This window comes from Lolium rigidum, chromosome 4, assembly GCF_022539505.1.
Source record: "Lolium rigidum isolate FL_2022 chromosome 4, APGP_CSIRO_Lrig_0.1, whole genome shotgun sequence".
NCBI classification, from domain to species: Eukaryota; Viridiplantae; Streptophyta; class Magnoliopsida; order Poales; family Poaceae; genus Lolium; species Lolium rigidum.
The window spans coordinates 185814139-185828581 of record NC_061511.1 but is presented as its reverse complement, the minus strand read 5'-3'; the positions used below and the strand labels follow the sequence as shown (position 1 = coordinate 185828581).

Below are 14443 nucleotides of genomic sequence, written 5' to 3'. Positions count from 1 at the left end.
GCGCGCCCTCCGGTGGAGCGAGCCACCGATGGCCGCCGTCCACCTCCGCCCTTTCCACTCCCTCGCGCTCCCGGCGGCGAGAACCACCGCCAATCCCAACTGGCTTCACCTCCCGGCGAAGCCAAGGGCGGGGAATAACAGAAGCGCCCGCCTCGCCCTGCTCGTGTGCTCCGCTTCCGACCCCGCCACGCCCGCAGCCCCCTCCTCGTCGTCGTCGTCCTCAGGGGATAAGAATGGCGCCGCGGCGGCGGCGGCACGATGGGCCGCGTGGATCCCGCGCGCCGCAGTGGGCGGGGTCGGCCCCGAGCAGGTCCTCCGGCTCATCTCCGGCGCCGCGGCCACGCCCATCTGCCAGTTCGTCGACTCCCCTCGCACCTTCCTCCACTCCGTCGACCCCCGCGTCAAGCTGGTAAACTGCCCTCACTCGCATTTCGGATAAACTGCCATCAGTTTCTATGGTGCCGGTTCAGAGACGATGCACGCCAGGTCTTTGTGAGAATGTCACCCCTGGGTCTTTGTGAAAATGAAGAAAACGATGTGCCAATTTTATTGCCCATAATTGTAAGTTTATAACATCACAAAAAAGTTGTTGGACGAGCAGTTCTGGACCTGTGTATATGGTTCTTGCTAATGTTGAATACTCGGAGAGGAGGATTTACTGAGCCGAGCTCATGTTCAGGGGTTAACCAAGATTATTCGTGGAATGATGCTTAGTTTGTTAAAGCTGATGTATCCTTCTGCATGCCTATATGTCGTCTTGTAATCAATTGAAATAAACAAGTCAAATGAAGCAGGAGAAAGGAGGTGTTTGTTGTGGCTTTTTTTGGCTTTTGGCTTTGGCAAAAGCCACCAAAAGCACCTAAATAGGTGCTTTTTTTGGCTTTTGGATTTTGGAAGCCAAAAACAAAGATCCTATTCTTTTGGCTTCCAAAATCCAAAAGCCAAAAAAAGCACCTATTTAGGTGCTTTTGGTGGCTTTTGCCAAAGCCAAAAGCCAAAAAAAGCCACACCAAACACCCGCTAAATGGTCTATGTACTATGTAGTCTCTCACTTGGTTGACCACTTGTTTTTATCTACCTTAGAGGGAGGGGGAATATGGCATCTCAGACAGCACACATGCTTTATTGTGCGCGGCTGGCCTACTTCTCTTAGGCTGGTCATAGTGGGGAGTAACTTAGACTAGTAACATATGCTATGTTACTAGTCTAGATTACTACCTTCATAGTGGGTAGTAACTTATATGTTGTGTCATACTGTCATGCATTGTGTCATTTATTATGTTGTAGACTCATCTTGACTTGGGGTGTATGATGTTATGGTAACATAGCTAGTTACCACCTCACTGTCTTTCCTCATTTATTGACATGCCATGTCACCAAAACACCTTGAGATGTGTGATGTTACTAGCTATGTTACTCCCACTATGAGCAGTCTTAGATGGTGCTATCGTCTTGGTAATGTTAGATGGTGTTCTTGTCTTGGTAATGTTAGATGGTGTTATCGTCTTGGGAACATGAGAGATAAATGAAGTACTTTAATTTAAGTTAAATGATCAACTGCATCATCTTGTACCTTTTGCTCTCCTGCTGCTTCTAACAATGTAGCTACTTCTGTTTGCAGGTGTGGCTCTTGGCCCTTGTTGTCCTACCAGCCAGGTCAAATATTTATATGCGGTTTGGTTTGGTAGTTGGCCTTGCTCTTCTTTCAATGTGGGTTCTGCCAAATCATGTTTGGAAGGTATGTTGTTCGTTCTTACATGCATATCTAATTCTGGTTTAAACTTTGAATCGTCCCCAGCTACTTGGAATTTTCCTTATGATGTTTGTTTGCATTGATAATTTTCCATACACGTTCAACCTTATGATTTGTGAAAGTCAAAAGGGATTCAATTGTAGTTTTCATGTTCTAGGCTAAGGGCCTAATATAGGGAGTGCACGAGGACTCCTAATCTAGACTGAAACATAGGGCTGTGCAGTTTTCTAACGAACCGAGCCGATCAACTCAGTTCGATAGGAATCTGGTATTTGGTATGGTAAGACAGACTCCTTGGTTTTGATATTCAGTATAATCAGTAAAAACCGCCGGATCAACCGACCAATCTGAAAAACCTGGAAACTATGTTGCACTCGCATATGGTGTAGTTCCTGCTCACGGACTATCACCTATAGCCCAAAAACCTAACTCCCATGCATGATGATGGACTCTTTCTGGAGTCTGGACACATTAAGTTGCTAGTGGGCTCTGACATGGTATATCCTTACCAATGTTCAAGAAATCGTTAATCTTAACTTATCGGTCAGCTTCAAAATGGAGATTAATTTCTTATCGTCCGATTAATCGATTTTATCGGTCGCCCATTTATCGGCTTATTTTTTTGTAAATCCTAATTTTCAGCACTAAATATTCTACAATATGCTATGTAGAAATAATATTGGAGCATTGAGCAGAAGTATTACCTTGATTCTTTGCATTTGAATCAATACAAATGGAAAATTTAAGCTAATGAACACTTCTACAAGATCATAGGACGAAAATATCAACTGTCATACCGACTTTTTGCGAAATTGTTTTTGTCAATCGGCCGAAATATCAGTCACCAGAGTAAAAATCGGGCGAAATATCGGTTCTCAGACAGAAAATCGGCCGAGATATCGGTACCGCGATAAATTAGCTGATATGCTGAAATCTTATCGGTTACCACCCGATTCATGATAAATCGGTATCTCGGTCGATTTTTTGAACAATGATCCTTACTTGAAGTTGCTCTTCAATCACAAGGCCTTCTCTGGAATTTGAATTTATTATTACCATGGTTTTTGAGTCGTTGCATGGTCGCCGAGTCGTTTTCCAAAAATCACGGCGACTCGCAACTAAACAGCGACTTATGGCGAGTATACCGCGACTTCCGCTGGAGCGGTGGTGATCCACGTCAACTTTGGTAAATATGATATCCTTACTGAAATATTTTGGTATTTACTGACACCTAACATATTTTCAATAAACACCTTAGCTGTCAAAATGCATATATTGGATCTATTAAATACCGTATTTGGTGAAAAAACTGAACACACACAGTGAAACTAATATTTTTCTACTTTATCTGAGTGCAAAGTGAAGCACAACAGAGTGCCATGTTATCACATTTACGTTCTAATGCAATCCTTGTCCCAGGAAAAAAATGCATAAAAGAACACTACCATTGTCATCATACATCTACAGCCTGCTTGATGGCACTTCATAAACAATATATGTAGATGATTTTTATCCAAGTGGAACAACAAAAAATCATTATACAAATATAGCAGAACAAAATTTACACACAACAAGTCAACAGCATGCAGGCACAATCCTGGTATTGTTCTAGACCTAAACCAATACTGTGATGTATATTACTACATCGCGTTAACTACCGTACTATGGAAGGTCCACTGGCATATAGCATTTATAGCTGAAGGGTAGGGATATTAGATTCTTAGCAAAAACATGAGCGTAGACTTGGTGGACAGCACATTAGTTGAAAGATTTTATTGTTCATCTTTACAACACTGATAACATGGTCCTTATATACAGATATTAGAACGTATAAGATAAGATCTGCCTGAACGAAAAAAAAATGTAACATAAGAACTCACCAAAAGGAAATATGTAGTATCGAAATCATTTATCCTAATTAATGCTGCCGCCATATACTCTGATTTGCTCCTATTGCTGCCTTGCTGGGGCCCCACATGTACATGACAAATAAAAACCGATACTCTTAACATAGCAAACTGTAGTTAATTTACTGTCATTTTTGGTGCTGATGCAGGACTTTAAGTTAGACAGTTTCAGCGATCATGTTTTACTTATATCTTATCCCTTATTTACCCATTCTACTCATAGCATTTATTGTCTTGTATATTAAGTATATTCTTCTTGAAATGCACTTGCTTTGCTTGTATCCATAAATCAAATTGTATTTACTCTGTAGGATCAACTTGGAAGGGTTACTCTTCTTTCAGGCATCATATTCATAATGTTGGGATTTGGTGCCGATGGCGCACCTTCCCTACTACAGACAAGAACTCCTCCCTTATCTGTTCTAGGTGTGCCGAATATTCCTTTTTCCTTGAGTGGATATTCTTACACAATCATGAAACTAGGGCCACTACAGTTTACAAGGAAAGGCTTAGCAGTAGCAAGTACATCGGCATGCCTCTCCTTTGCAGTATGTTCCTCCATTTCATCTAAGTATTTTCCTAATATTTCTCTTACCCAAAATCTTCATTATCTTTTGCTTTCTAATGCCTTCTGCATTCTCTAGCTGGTGGAGTACAGCAGACAGACACGTCCTGAGTGCAAAATATACTGTTTTTAGTTTTTTTTTTAAATTCAAGTAATGCAAATTGAGATGTTCATGGAAATGCTTGTTGTTTGGTTGCAGATATTCCAAAGTGCAAGTCTCTGCTTGACCACGACCACTCCTGAGCAGCTTGCTTCTGCTTTGTGGTGGTTTATGATTCCACTGAAGCTTATTGGTGTGCCAGTACCCGAGATAGTACTTACACTGCTACTATCTTTGAGGTTCATTAATCTAGTATTTGATGAGGCAAGTTTAGGCTAATTGCCAAACTGAACACTGATTTTACCTTTTCCTAACTACACACACACTGCTATTTGAGACCAAATCTTGAAGAATAACATTATTCAAAATTTGTACTAGGTTCGCAATTCAGCATTGGCAATCGTAACACGTCGGATTGATTGGAAAAATCTGGCCACTATGGAAACGATAGATAGTATGTACTTTCTCTAACCTGGCTATCAGGGTTGAATCAACTACTTTACATATTACTATGTGGAAAAACGTTGAATTGAACTTTCACACTAATATCATCTTTGCAGTTTTCTTCAACTATGTCCAGCGAATTTTCAAGAATATATTTGATCATGCGGAGCAAATATCCAAGGTCAGTTTATTTCAAAGTTTCACGATCCTCAGAAAAGTGAATTTATGAACATGGCTGAGTGTGATCCATTGTGTTCATGTGTTGTTTTATGAACTAATTATTACAATTTTCTACGAATCCATCTAGCAGTCCTTGGTCACACATATTTACTAAGAGTCTAAGGTTGGCATTAATAGAATCATATATCTTCAGTACTTTGGCAGCATGCACTAATATTTGATGTTTGACTAGACTCAAGATTCAGAAAACTTTCTTAACTTTATAGTTACTATAAGCCTATATGACAGTAGATGCTAAACAACGCCAGCATGTATCCCCCAAGCAATCAGTTGCACAGTGGAATTAGGGGAGCAGCTATCCCCAGGGTAGCAGGCCATTTCCCCTTTTCATAACCAAATTCATATGGTCTTTTACATTGATCTCAGATTTGGAAGTGTTCTCCTGTCACTGTGAAGGATAAGAATTTGAATTGAAAGTCCATAAGCCTGTTGTTAGCATATGGTGTTACGTGCAACCTAGACGGTTTGCCAAACAGGAGCAACAGTGGCCACAAGCTCGGAATGTTTCTACTTTGTTAGAACTGGCTGAATATTACTTAGCTATCAACTATTGTTGTATTGGTGGTATGATCTTATATTGTTTGTAAGGTTATCTTTATTAGCTAGTAAGTTACTGTAGATTTGATTGTTAGCTGGCTGGCTGTGGTATTCCTTGATCGTTATTTCAGGTCTAGCCCTCCCCCAAGCAGTGCCTTCCTTCACCTAGTACTATTCTATCTCAAGTCGTTGCTGTTCAACCCCTCCCCTGTGCATCTCACCATTATAGATGTTTACTGCAATTAGGCACATACGTACACAAGTGTCTTTCACACCAGCGTGTCAATCACATCTGTACACGCTTAACAACCATTGCTAATACCTGTGTACGAATCAGTACACTATCTCTATAAAAGATACTTATCATATCTGTCTTTAGGTCCGTTTCTAAGGGCACACGGCAGTAGCTTTTTTACGACAAACCGTTCCTGGTTGTGTTGTCGAGTTGGATGTCTGAGGAAAACTGAACCAGGCATGGACTTCACTGTTTGTGTATCAGAAATGAGTTTGGGCCAAAATGGGGTAGAAATCGCATAGGTGATCACTAGCTGTCTGGAATTTGGATGGTTTTTTGTTTGAACTTAATTAAGCAAAAAATGCTTAGAGAAAAGGAACATCGAGCACAGCTGCATCCTTAATTGAGGCGCTCTTCTGTAGTCTCATTGACATAAGAATGGTGAAACTTGATCATATCATAGTTGACATAATACATTTTTAGGCACATAACTGTGTAGATCGTAGTACTTAGATGGAAATGGAGTCCTTGTAGTATATGACTGATACAGCTGTAATCTTTTGTTGCTTCGCCTCTTTAACCTCTTATTCTTTCTGTTTTGTGCAGGCAATGATTGCGCGAGGATACCGTGGTGACCCTAACAACCACAAGATCTACTTTCTCACGGAGTCCTCATTTCGCATTGTGGATGCATTTTCGTTGCTTTGCCTATTTGCCTTAATGGGCCTGGCTTCCTTTTCAGATAGATTGGCTTGATGGTACCAGATATTCAAGAGCTATTCACATATTTCCGATCATGGTCTTCACGCGAGCTTACTAGCACCTTCTCAAATCTTTCAGGAACACTTCTAGATTGTGATTTACAAAATCAATTTTGGAACATCTTGGAGCAGCATTTGAAGTGAATTGGAAACAGAGCAGTAGCATGATCATGTCGGTGGAAACAAGTTTGTGATTTCCAGTGTGTACAGCATGGCTCCCTCCTGGAGAAAAGAATGACATCTGAAAAGTGATTACACTAACCTCAGGTTCTGAGCAGGTGAGCTGTATGTGTTTTATATCCCAAAGAGGGTTTAAATTTAATGTTAATTCAACGGTTTTATATTGCATCATCTGATCTCAGTTGTTCTTTGTGCAGGTATCTACGCATTACCTTGTGGGAGCTGATAATGTAACGCTTACAGCTAACATTAGCCTAACTGTCTTAGCGAAAGGTGTCTGTTAGTACAGTGTTGCCAGATGGGACAACCTCAAATGTCTGTGTATTACTATCCCATGAATGCCATTCAAATCTATGTTATGAAAAGATATGTTCATTTTATTTGATAGCATTGACTTGTACTTCCGTTCAGTTAAGATCTGATTGCCAACAACGACCATCATCGGATGTAGTAAGATAAGCGGTTTGGCAACACATAGTTGTGCAATCTTATCAGAAGGTTCAGATAGCTGCTTCAATCCCAATAAATTAACCACTACTGTGGCTCATTGACTACAGTTAAAGATCCTAGTTATGATAATACAGGGCCCATTTCTCTTGCAGTCTTACCATCATCGGATGCAGTAAGATATAATACAGGGCCCATTTCTCTTGCAGTCTTACCATCATCGGATGCAGTAAGATAAGTGGTTTGGTAACACATAGTTGTGCAATCTTATCAGAAGGTTCAGACAGCTGCTTCAATCCCAATAATTAACCACTGCTGTGGCTCATTGACTACAGTTAAAGATCCTAGTTATGATAATACATGACCCATTTCTATTGCAGTCTTTCTTCACGTTACAATGCATCAGGATGTCGAAGTTGAAGAGTATCATAAGGCTGCAGTCTTGTCTGGATCATTTACGATGCTGCACCAGGATCACTGATAATACCCAGATAGTCATCTTTTATCGTGCCGATGCAAAACTGAGACAAAAAATGATCAAACTATAAGAAATTGCACATCTCAAAGCCTAAAAGGTGTTAATAGGATGGATACAAATACAACTGTAGCTTCATGACGAAATTGCCTTGTTTTTGGTACTCGCACTGTCCGGGCTTGTGAGGCCCCTTGAATTTTGACCATAAATTTAACTAACACAAATTGAGTTATTTGCCAAAAAAATAATGCCTTTGAAAACATTTTGAAAATATGAATCCAAAAAGCGAACTTTTTATGGAAAATAAGTCATAATTTGATGGCAAAGTTGGGCTTAAAATTCGAGTGGGCCTTACAAACCCAGACTGAGGGAGTATCTAATTATGGTTTCAGTAGATAGAAATCAAGTAAGTTGCATTCAACATTTTGGCAAAACCCATATATTATGAATCTAAATAGGATTAGAGTACTCTGTATCAGTTATATACCTCTGGTAAGTATAGCATATGAAAGAAGAAAGAACACTTTAAAGTTTACACAACAGTACACAGACTGATAGACACCATCTTATCTACCCGAATTCATAATCATATGAATCTTGGACTAATTAATTAAGTTGAATCAAGTCACTATTTGCCCCAAAACCTACACATGCCTCTTCATAGACTGATAGAAAATTGGCAACTACAATTCTTTTTATGTAATGATCTCAATGGTATTGCATATGGAATTTGATCATCAAGTCAAAAATCAACAACTCACAGAGGTCCTGCCTCATGCTTCTAAAAACTGAGCACTTCCATTTCAGAAACTTCCACAAAAGAAAGGGTAACAGACTTACAATTTCTGTCGCATCAACACGGGTGCCTATGATCTTCAAACGAACCTCACTTTCTTTTTGAATTTTCACCTGAACCAAACAAACAAACAATTCCCATTTAGCACAAAAGAATGACTAAAGAAAATCACTTTCGACAGAAGAATCCTTTTCTATTTTGATACCCAGTACCTAATAGTAATTTTTTGAGAGCTTATTTATATATACCAATTCATATATGCAGCAAAGCATTTATAATTTCTTATAGCATGCGGAATACACCATTAGATTGTTAAATTTTTTACAAGCACACAAAATAGCATTTCAATGATCATGACCTGCCAGTAGTGTACATTATCTCACCAAACCAACAAAATAAGTAGTTAGTCATTCGATATGTAATATCTCGTTGCTTTAATTCTTCAACAAGCCAAACAACATCTTATGGCAACTCTAAACAAACATTACCATCTTTAGAAAGTAAAAGGCATAGTAAATTTGATATGCTTATACAAAATATAAAGGCTGAAAGGGATAATCATTAATCTAAATAAATATGTTACTTGTTTTAAGCATGAATGTACTGGTGAAGTCTGTAGTAATGCAAGTGACACTTAGCTAGTGGTTACCGAAGATGAGAAGAACAGTAAGAATCAGTTATACAGAAATAAGCATACCGATCCATCAGAAGTTGTGTAGTTTGGCACATCACCAGATTGGAACTCCATATCGTCAGGAATCAGCTGCATACAAAAGCAGAATAACACAACCAGTAAGCCAGAATGTGCAAGGTCAGCAAGAACTTGTCCGCGGCATATCCAAACCGGATGTAAGAGCTTGCACTGAATAACTGACTACATAGGGAATTCTGAAGTTTATCAATTTACTGCACCAATTTGACAAAGCGGCAGGTCCAATTAAAAGCACACAAGTCACTCACATGATTTGACACAAAGATCTGCACAGGCCCAGCCTCCGCGAAGAACCCCATCTGCAGAACCAACAAGACGAGCAATCGAAGTTCAGTAAACCGGGAACTGCAGAGCGCATCACGCCTGCGGATAAGAAGGCCACAGCAGTCGAGTAAACCTTGTTGACCATGGTGACGACGGCCTCGAGGATCTCGCCCTTGAAGGGGCGGAAGACGACGCACTGGTACTTGACGGGGAAGGTGACGAAGCCCGTGCCCTCCCGGATGAGCCCCTTCCCGACCTCCTCCACCCCCGTGATCGCCACCACGAACCCGTGCCGCCCGCTGCGATAGAGCCAACCGGATTCAGCGCTCGTTCGGCGAGCCGGAGGAGGGGGCGGGCGGAGGCGGGGATTGACGGAAACCCTACCTGCAGGTGCCCTCGACGTCCTTCATGAGCTTGGCGACGAGCTTGTCGCGGAGGTGCGGGCCGAAGTGGCGCGGGTGCAGCTGCATGTTCCGCTCCAGGACGATGTGGAAGAACATCCTGGCCTCTCCTCGTCGGCCGGCGGCGGCGGCTGGGAGCGGCGGCGGTGGCCGAGTCGCGAACTGGCTACTGCCTAATCGATGTCTCGCACCGTGAGCTACCTGAGGGGGGTTAATAGCCCGGAGGTGCGAAGCTCGGGACCGTCAGATCTGAGATAACCGCATCTGGACCGTCGGATGCGACAGCGTCCGACACACTCTCAGCTTTGCTGCTTGGTTTAGTCCGAGTCTGACTGACCCACTTCATCCGGCCTCTCACCGCCCGAACAGACAGGAAAAACCAAAACCCTACCCCGCCGCCGCCGTCGATGAGCTTCCGGATGGCGTCGAGGTGCGCGGCGAGGCTTCCGCAACCACCGTGCGCGGCGCCGCAGGCCCGCTGGGCGAGCTCGCGGGTCTCGGTGCCCCCGGCGAGGTCCGGCGCGTCAAGTATGTCTTCCCCCCTTCGAATCCCTCTGTGGCCTGAGATGCATTGTCACTTTGCCTGATGCTCTGGTCGATAGTCGGGATTATGAGATTGGCCGTGCGTTTTGGCAGGGGGGCGTACCGTCGTGTGCTCGGTTAGCTTCAGGCCGTGTATCGACATTCACAAGGTCAGTAGCCAGTAGGAATGGTACCCTTCACTGTTGTGATTAGCAGTCGTATCATACTCTGATATGAATGTAAATCGATGCTGGCAATTCCTAGTGTAGCTAGAATTCACAAACTGTGCTTACCAATATATTTGCAATCATCAACGTTTAGGCATATCTGGCATTAAGAGCATCGCCTATCTGATAGATTATTTCTGTGGACTCCTAGGGGAAAGTTAAGCAGATTGTTGGCTCCACTCTGCGTGATACATCAGATGACGGAACGGCACTAGTGACAAACTTTGAATCGGACAAGCCTCCAGCAGAATTTGCGAATATTTATAAACAGGATGGACTTGTTGGTGGGCATGTCATAATGCTTGGTGGCGACGATGCGAGCCGTTCTGCTGCGCTGGAAGCGCTAAATGCATATCCTGGTGAGAATATGTTATCTTTTTATTATTTATCACCAGAACTGTATTTTTTTCCTTTTCAGAACGTATATGATGTAGCATTTGGGTCTGATTAAAGAGCTTCTTTGTTGAAACTAAGCATGTTGTGCAACTTTTAATATGTGACGCACATCTCAAGCAGTGAAGCGTGTGTTCGTGTTGGTTCATAATATTCATGAGCAGCATAGATTCATGTTGGTAGTTTATTATCTTCAATTCAAGTTCTTATCTGGTGAAAACATTCTTTAAGATTACAATACCAAATTTTGGACTTATTGCAATGGCCCTGTGCTGTAGTTGTTTACAATGAGTCAAGGCTACTGCCATCAATTTCTCCCATGGGGGAGTTTTGTACATCTGATAGTGGCGCTCATGCTGTATTGTTTGTTTCTATTGTATTGTATAAGCTGGAGATGCCATCAAATTAACACATTGCCATAAACATGGACTATCATAATACTAGGTGGTTTGCAAGTTGGAGGTGGAATAAATTTGGAGAATGCAATGTCTTACCTTAATGAAGGGGCAAGTCACGTGATTGTAACTTCTGTACGTGTTCATGCTCTAATTTTGTGTAAATAATGCAGTTATATTTTTTCTTCTTGCCATGAACCATTTACGCCTCTGTTTGTTAAATGTACATATGCATATTAGATTATGGAATAAGATTAGGGCCTGGCCCACATCGTATTTCAACTTCCTGTTCATCTCTTGTTTGTGAAATTGTTTAAACTATTTTTTTCTTTGATATCAATATTGTTGTTTCACCAAGACCTAGAATGCTGCCAGAGTAACGTTGCCTATATATCCAATGGATAATCACTTATCCGCAGCTGTTACCAGTTTTTCTATTGTCACATTTTGGCTACTCTTCTATTGCCAATGTGGTTGCTTTGTGGCTTTATTTTTCTTGATGACAAAGACTCTCTAAGAGCCTCAATGGCTAGTATTAGCTATAACATGTTGTTCAAAGTTGGATTTTTTTCGGAACTAGATGGTTAGCACCTGCGCTCTGGGTCTGGAAATTTTTCTCATCTATTCTAGTTGCTTTTTGTTTGTAGATGATAGATGACTGATCAGTTGAATATTTGCAGCTTATGTATAGTCTTTTATGCAGTATGTATTTAGTGATGGAAAAATGAACATCGAAAGACTGACGCAACTTGTCGAGCTTGTTGGGAAGCAAAGGCTTGTTTTGGACCTTAGTTGTCGAAAAAAGGTACATTTCATCATGTGTTAAAACTTCGAAGTATGTTAATGTACTGAACATCAGTGCTAATTTACAGTACTGTTTTCTTGTGATCTACCTTTTGAAATTTGTGTGCAACTTACATAAAATTTTCTCTAAAAGACTAAAAGTAACATGGTTTGTTGCCCCTCGTCATCCAAACATAGAGCATTGCCTTACTTAATGTAACAATTACATTGAGTACAAGTTGAGCTAAGCCGATTGCATAAATAGGAAGCTTGATAATGGAACAAAATCAGTTCCCTGCTGGCCGCTGTTATCTTACTGACAGCTCTTTCTATCTTCGGTTTATCTTACCAAAATGTTTCTGGTTAGGATGGCAAATATGCCATTGTGACTGACAGATGGCAGAAGTTCAGTGATGTCTATGTGGATGGGCCAACATTAGAACGTCTTGCTGCCTATGCAGATGAGTTTTTGGTTCATGGAGTTGATGTGGAGGGCAAAAGGTGAACCATGTTCTTTCTGTATTTAATTAATCCATCTTTTGTTGATATGCAGTAGTAGTGTAGTCACCCTTTGGTAGATATAATTGTCTTGTCGTTTTAACTTCCCATGACTATCTAATTTATACGACTATGTGCTTGCCACAGTTATTCTCGAGATTCTGAATTAATTTCATCTGCACCCTTTTGGGTGCCTGTGCGTGTGTTTGAGCTCAATTTGTAAATTTGAAGACACATTGAAAAACCGAAGTTTCCGATTATGTGGTTGATTGTACCAAGTGGTAAATCTATGGGATTGGTCCTAGAGAAAAGTCATCATTTTTTTTTTGTTGATATCCCTCCTAGATGCCAAACCATATCATCCAGCAAAACCTGTCAAGCTCCATTGCAGTATATGGACCATCCCACAACTAAAAACTTGCCCGCAGGCAGGAATTTCCTCTTTCTTGTAATTGCGTGACTTACTGGTGACTCATCGGTAGTGCACATTTTATTCACCCATGTTTAAGTTTTAATCTCCCAGAAACTAGATATCACTGAAATCTCTTCATGTTAATCGTCCTGTTATGACATCGTAAAAACTTTCTGTGAGTAGTTAATTTGTCTAATTTAAGCTTGTTGTCGATCGGTAAACCACCCATCTTATGATATATAGTTATACTGTACTCATTGTCAAAGCTATTCTGTGAACTGCAGGTTAGGAATTGACGAGGAACTTGTGGCACTATTGGGACTCCATTCACCTGTATGTACAGTTACTTGGTGCACCAGTTTAAGTTCGAGTTCTGTGTTTCTTTTTTGACTTTTTTAAAATAAAGATCAGTATCCTTTATTTTCTCACTGACTGCATATTGTAGTTTTTATCTAATTGTCCCATTAACAAATCAATTGCTTGCTACCCACCCACCAAAAGAAAAATGAAAAGAAACTATGTACATTGTTTGGAGAGCGAATTCTGTGTAGTGAGGTGAATCAAACACTTAGTACTAGTTGCTCGACCGTCTTTCCATGCTTGATTTTATTGAACTTGCATGCATCTAGAAATGAAATTCAATTACTTACATTTTATTCTAGAGGTGTTCAGCTTTATATTCAGAGTAGTTCTCTGTCATGTGTACTCAACATGTGCCTCTAATTTATCTTGGCTCTGTAGATCCCAACAACATACGCCGGAGGTGTGTCGACAATGGACGACTTGGAGAGGATAAAGCAAGCAGGCAAAAGTCGGGTCGATGTTACTGTCGGGAGTGCCCTAGACATATTCGGGGGAGATTTGCCCTACAGTAAAGTTGTCCGTTGGCACTCGGAGCAAAGAATGGTTAGCCAGCGGTGAAGAAGTGAGATGTATGTGTTTTTTTATAGAGCATGATCAAAGTTCACATCATTTGGGATCCCCACTTGACCATTAACATTCTGGTTATAGGCCTTGTTTGCAAACATTATTGTGAACAGTTAAGTGGATCTTTATGTGCCATGTTAAAGTTGAAGCAGAGATGAATTCAGTATCATAGATGGATTCGCATGACCAGCTGAGTAAAGATCAGTCTGTTCCAGTTTGTTGATCACTCATGTTCTCCTTCTGTTCACTAATATAAGATGTTTTAGCTTTTAATGGATTCATCTATTTTGGTATGTATCACTATCTAGTCTACTCTTAGCGTGTGTTATCACCAGATTTTGGCTAAATCAGGAGGTGGGCCGCGATCAAGATGGGCTTAGAAGATTACATATGAAAGATCTATGAAGCGGCCTCGCACGGAGAAGTTGGGCTGGTTAGCCCGTGTATCTTAGTAGAATAAATTATGTAT

At 41.0% G+C, this 14443-nt stretch overlaps 3 protein-coding genes across 3 annotated transcripts; 2 read left to right on the top strand and 1 right to left on the bottom strand.

The window, feature by feature from the left end:
* The first annotated feature begins 17 nt into the window (after window positions 1–17).
* Window positions 18–7124, top strand: LOC124706605 (protein ABCI12, chloroplastic-like). The gene is made up of 9 exons (XM_047238263.1): window positions 18–409; window positions 1622–1738; window positions 3972–4208; window positions 4425–4589; window positions 4704–4779; window positions 4886–4950; window positions 6388–6539; window positions 6622–6820; window positions 6920–7124. The coding sequence occupies exons 1-7, from the start codon at window positions 29–31 to the stop codon at window positions 6535–6537; spliced, it is 1191 nt and encodes a 396-aa protein (XP_047094219.1). The 5' UTR covers window positions 18–28; the 3' UTR covers window positions 6538–6539; window positions 6622–6820; window positions 6920–7124.
* Window positions 7125–7351: 227 nt separating this feature from the next.
* On the bottom strand, window positions 7352–9943 carry LOC124706606 (DNA-directed RNA polymerase II subunit RPB7). The gene is made up of 6 exons (XM_047238264.1): window positions 9801–9943; window positions 9550–9715; window positions 9401–9451; window positions 9138–9203; window positions 8485–8553; window positions 7352–7690 (listed from the first exon to the last, which is right to left on the bottom strand). Exons 1-6 carry the CDS (start codon window positions 9914–9916, stop codon window positions 7625–7627), a joined length of 534 nt encoding a protein of 177 aa, XP_047094220.1. The 5' UTR covers window positions 9917–9943; the 3' UTR covers window positions 7352–7624.
* Window positions 9944–10758: 815 nt separating this feature from the next.
* Window positions 10759–14160, top strand: LOC124647049 (1-(5-phosphoribosyl)-5-[(5-phosphoribosylamino)methylideneamino] imidazole-4-carboxamide isomerase, chloroplastic-like). Its single transcript, XM_047187045.1, has 7 exons — window positions 10759–10925; window positions 11404–11489; window positions 12058–12159; window positions 12505–12638; window positions 13332–13380; window positions 13789–13979; window positions 14059–14160. The coding sequence occupies exons 1-6, from the start codon at window positions 10865–10867 to the stop codon at window positions 13966–13968; spliced, it is 612 nt and encodes a 203-aa protein (XP_047043001.1). The 5' UTR covers window positions 10759–10864; the 3' UTR covers window positions 13969–13979; window positions 14059–14160.
* Window positions 14161–14443: the final 283 nt, after the last annotated feature.

Bases quoted from the DNA above. Each gene is read 5' to 3' on its own strand.
- LOC124706605 (XM_047238263.1), top strand. From the start codon at position 29: ATGGCCGCCGTCCACCTCCGCCCTTTCCACTCCCTCGCGCTCCCGGCG. The intron at 4,209-4,424 runs GTATGTTCCTCC...GTTTGGTTGCAG, and splicing joins CGGCATGCCTCTCCTTTGCA to ATATTCCAAAGTGCAAGTCT. The intron at 4,590-4,703 runs GCAAGTTTAGGC...AATTTGTACTAG, and splicing joins TTAATCTAGTATTTGATGAG to GTTCGCAATTCAGCATTGGC.
- LOC124706606 (XM_047238264.1), bottom strand. From the start codon at position 9,916: ATGTTCTTCCACATCGTCCTGGAGCGGAACATGCAGCTGCACCCGCGC. The intron at 9,716-9,800 runs GTAGGGTTTCCG...GCTCTATCGCAG, and splicing joins GACGTCGAGGGCACCTGCAG to CGGGCGGCACGGGTTCGTGG. The intron at 9,452-9,549 runs GTTTACTCGACT...TTGGTTCTGCAG, and splicing joins TCGTCACCATGGTCAACAAG to ATGGGGTTCTTCGCGGAGGC.
- LOC124647049 (XM_047187045.1), top strand. From the start codon at position 10,865: ATGCTTGGTGGCGACGATGCGAGCCGTTCTGCTGCGCTGGAAGCGCTA. The intron at 10,926-11,403 runs GTGAGAATATGT...TCATAATACTAG, and splicing joins AGCGCTAAATGCATATCCTG to GTGGTTTGCAAGTTGGAGGT. The intron at 12,160-12,504 runs GTACATTTCATC...GTTTCTGGTTAG, and splicing joins ACCTTAGTTGTCGAAAAAAG to GATGGCAAATATGCCATTGT.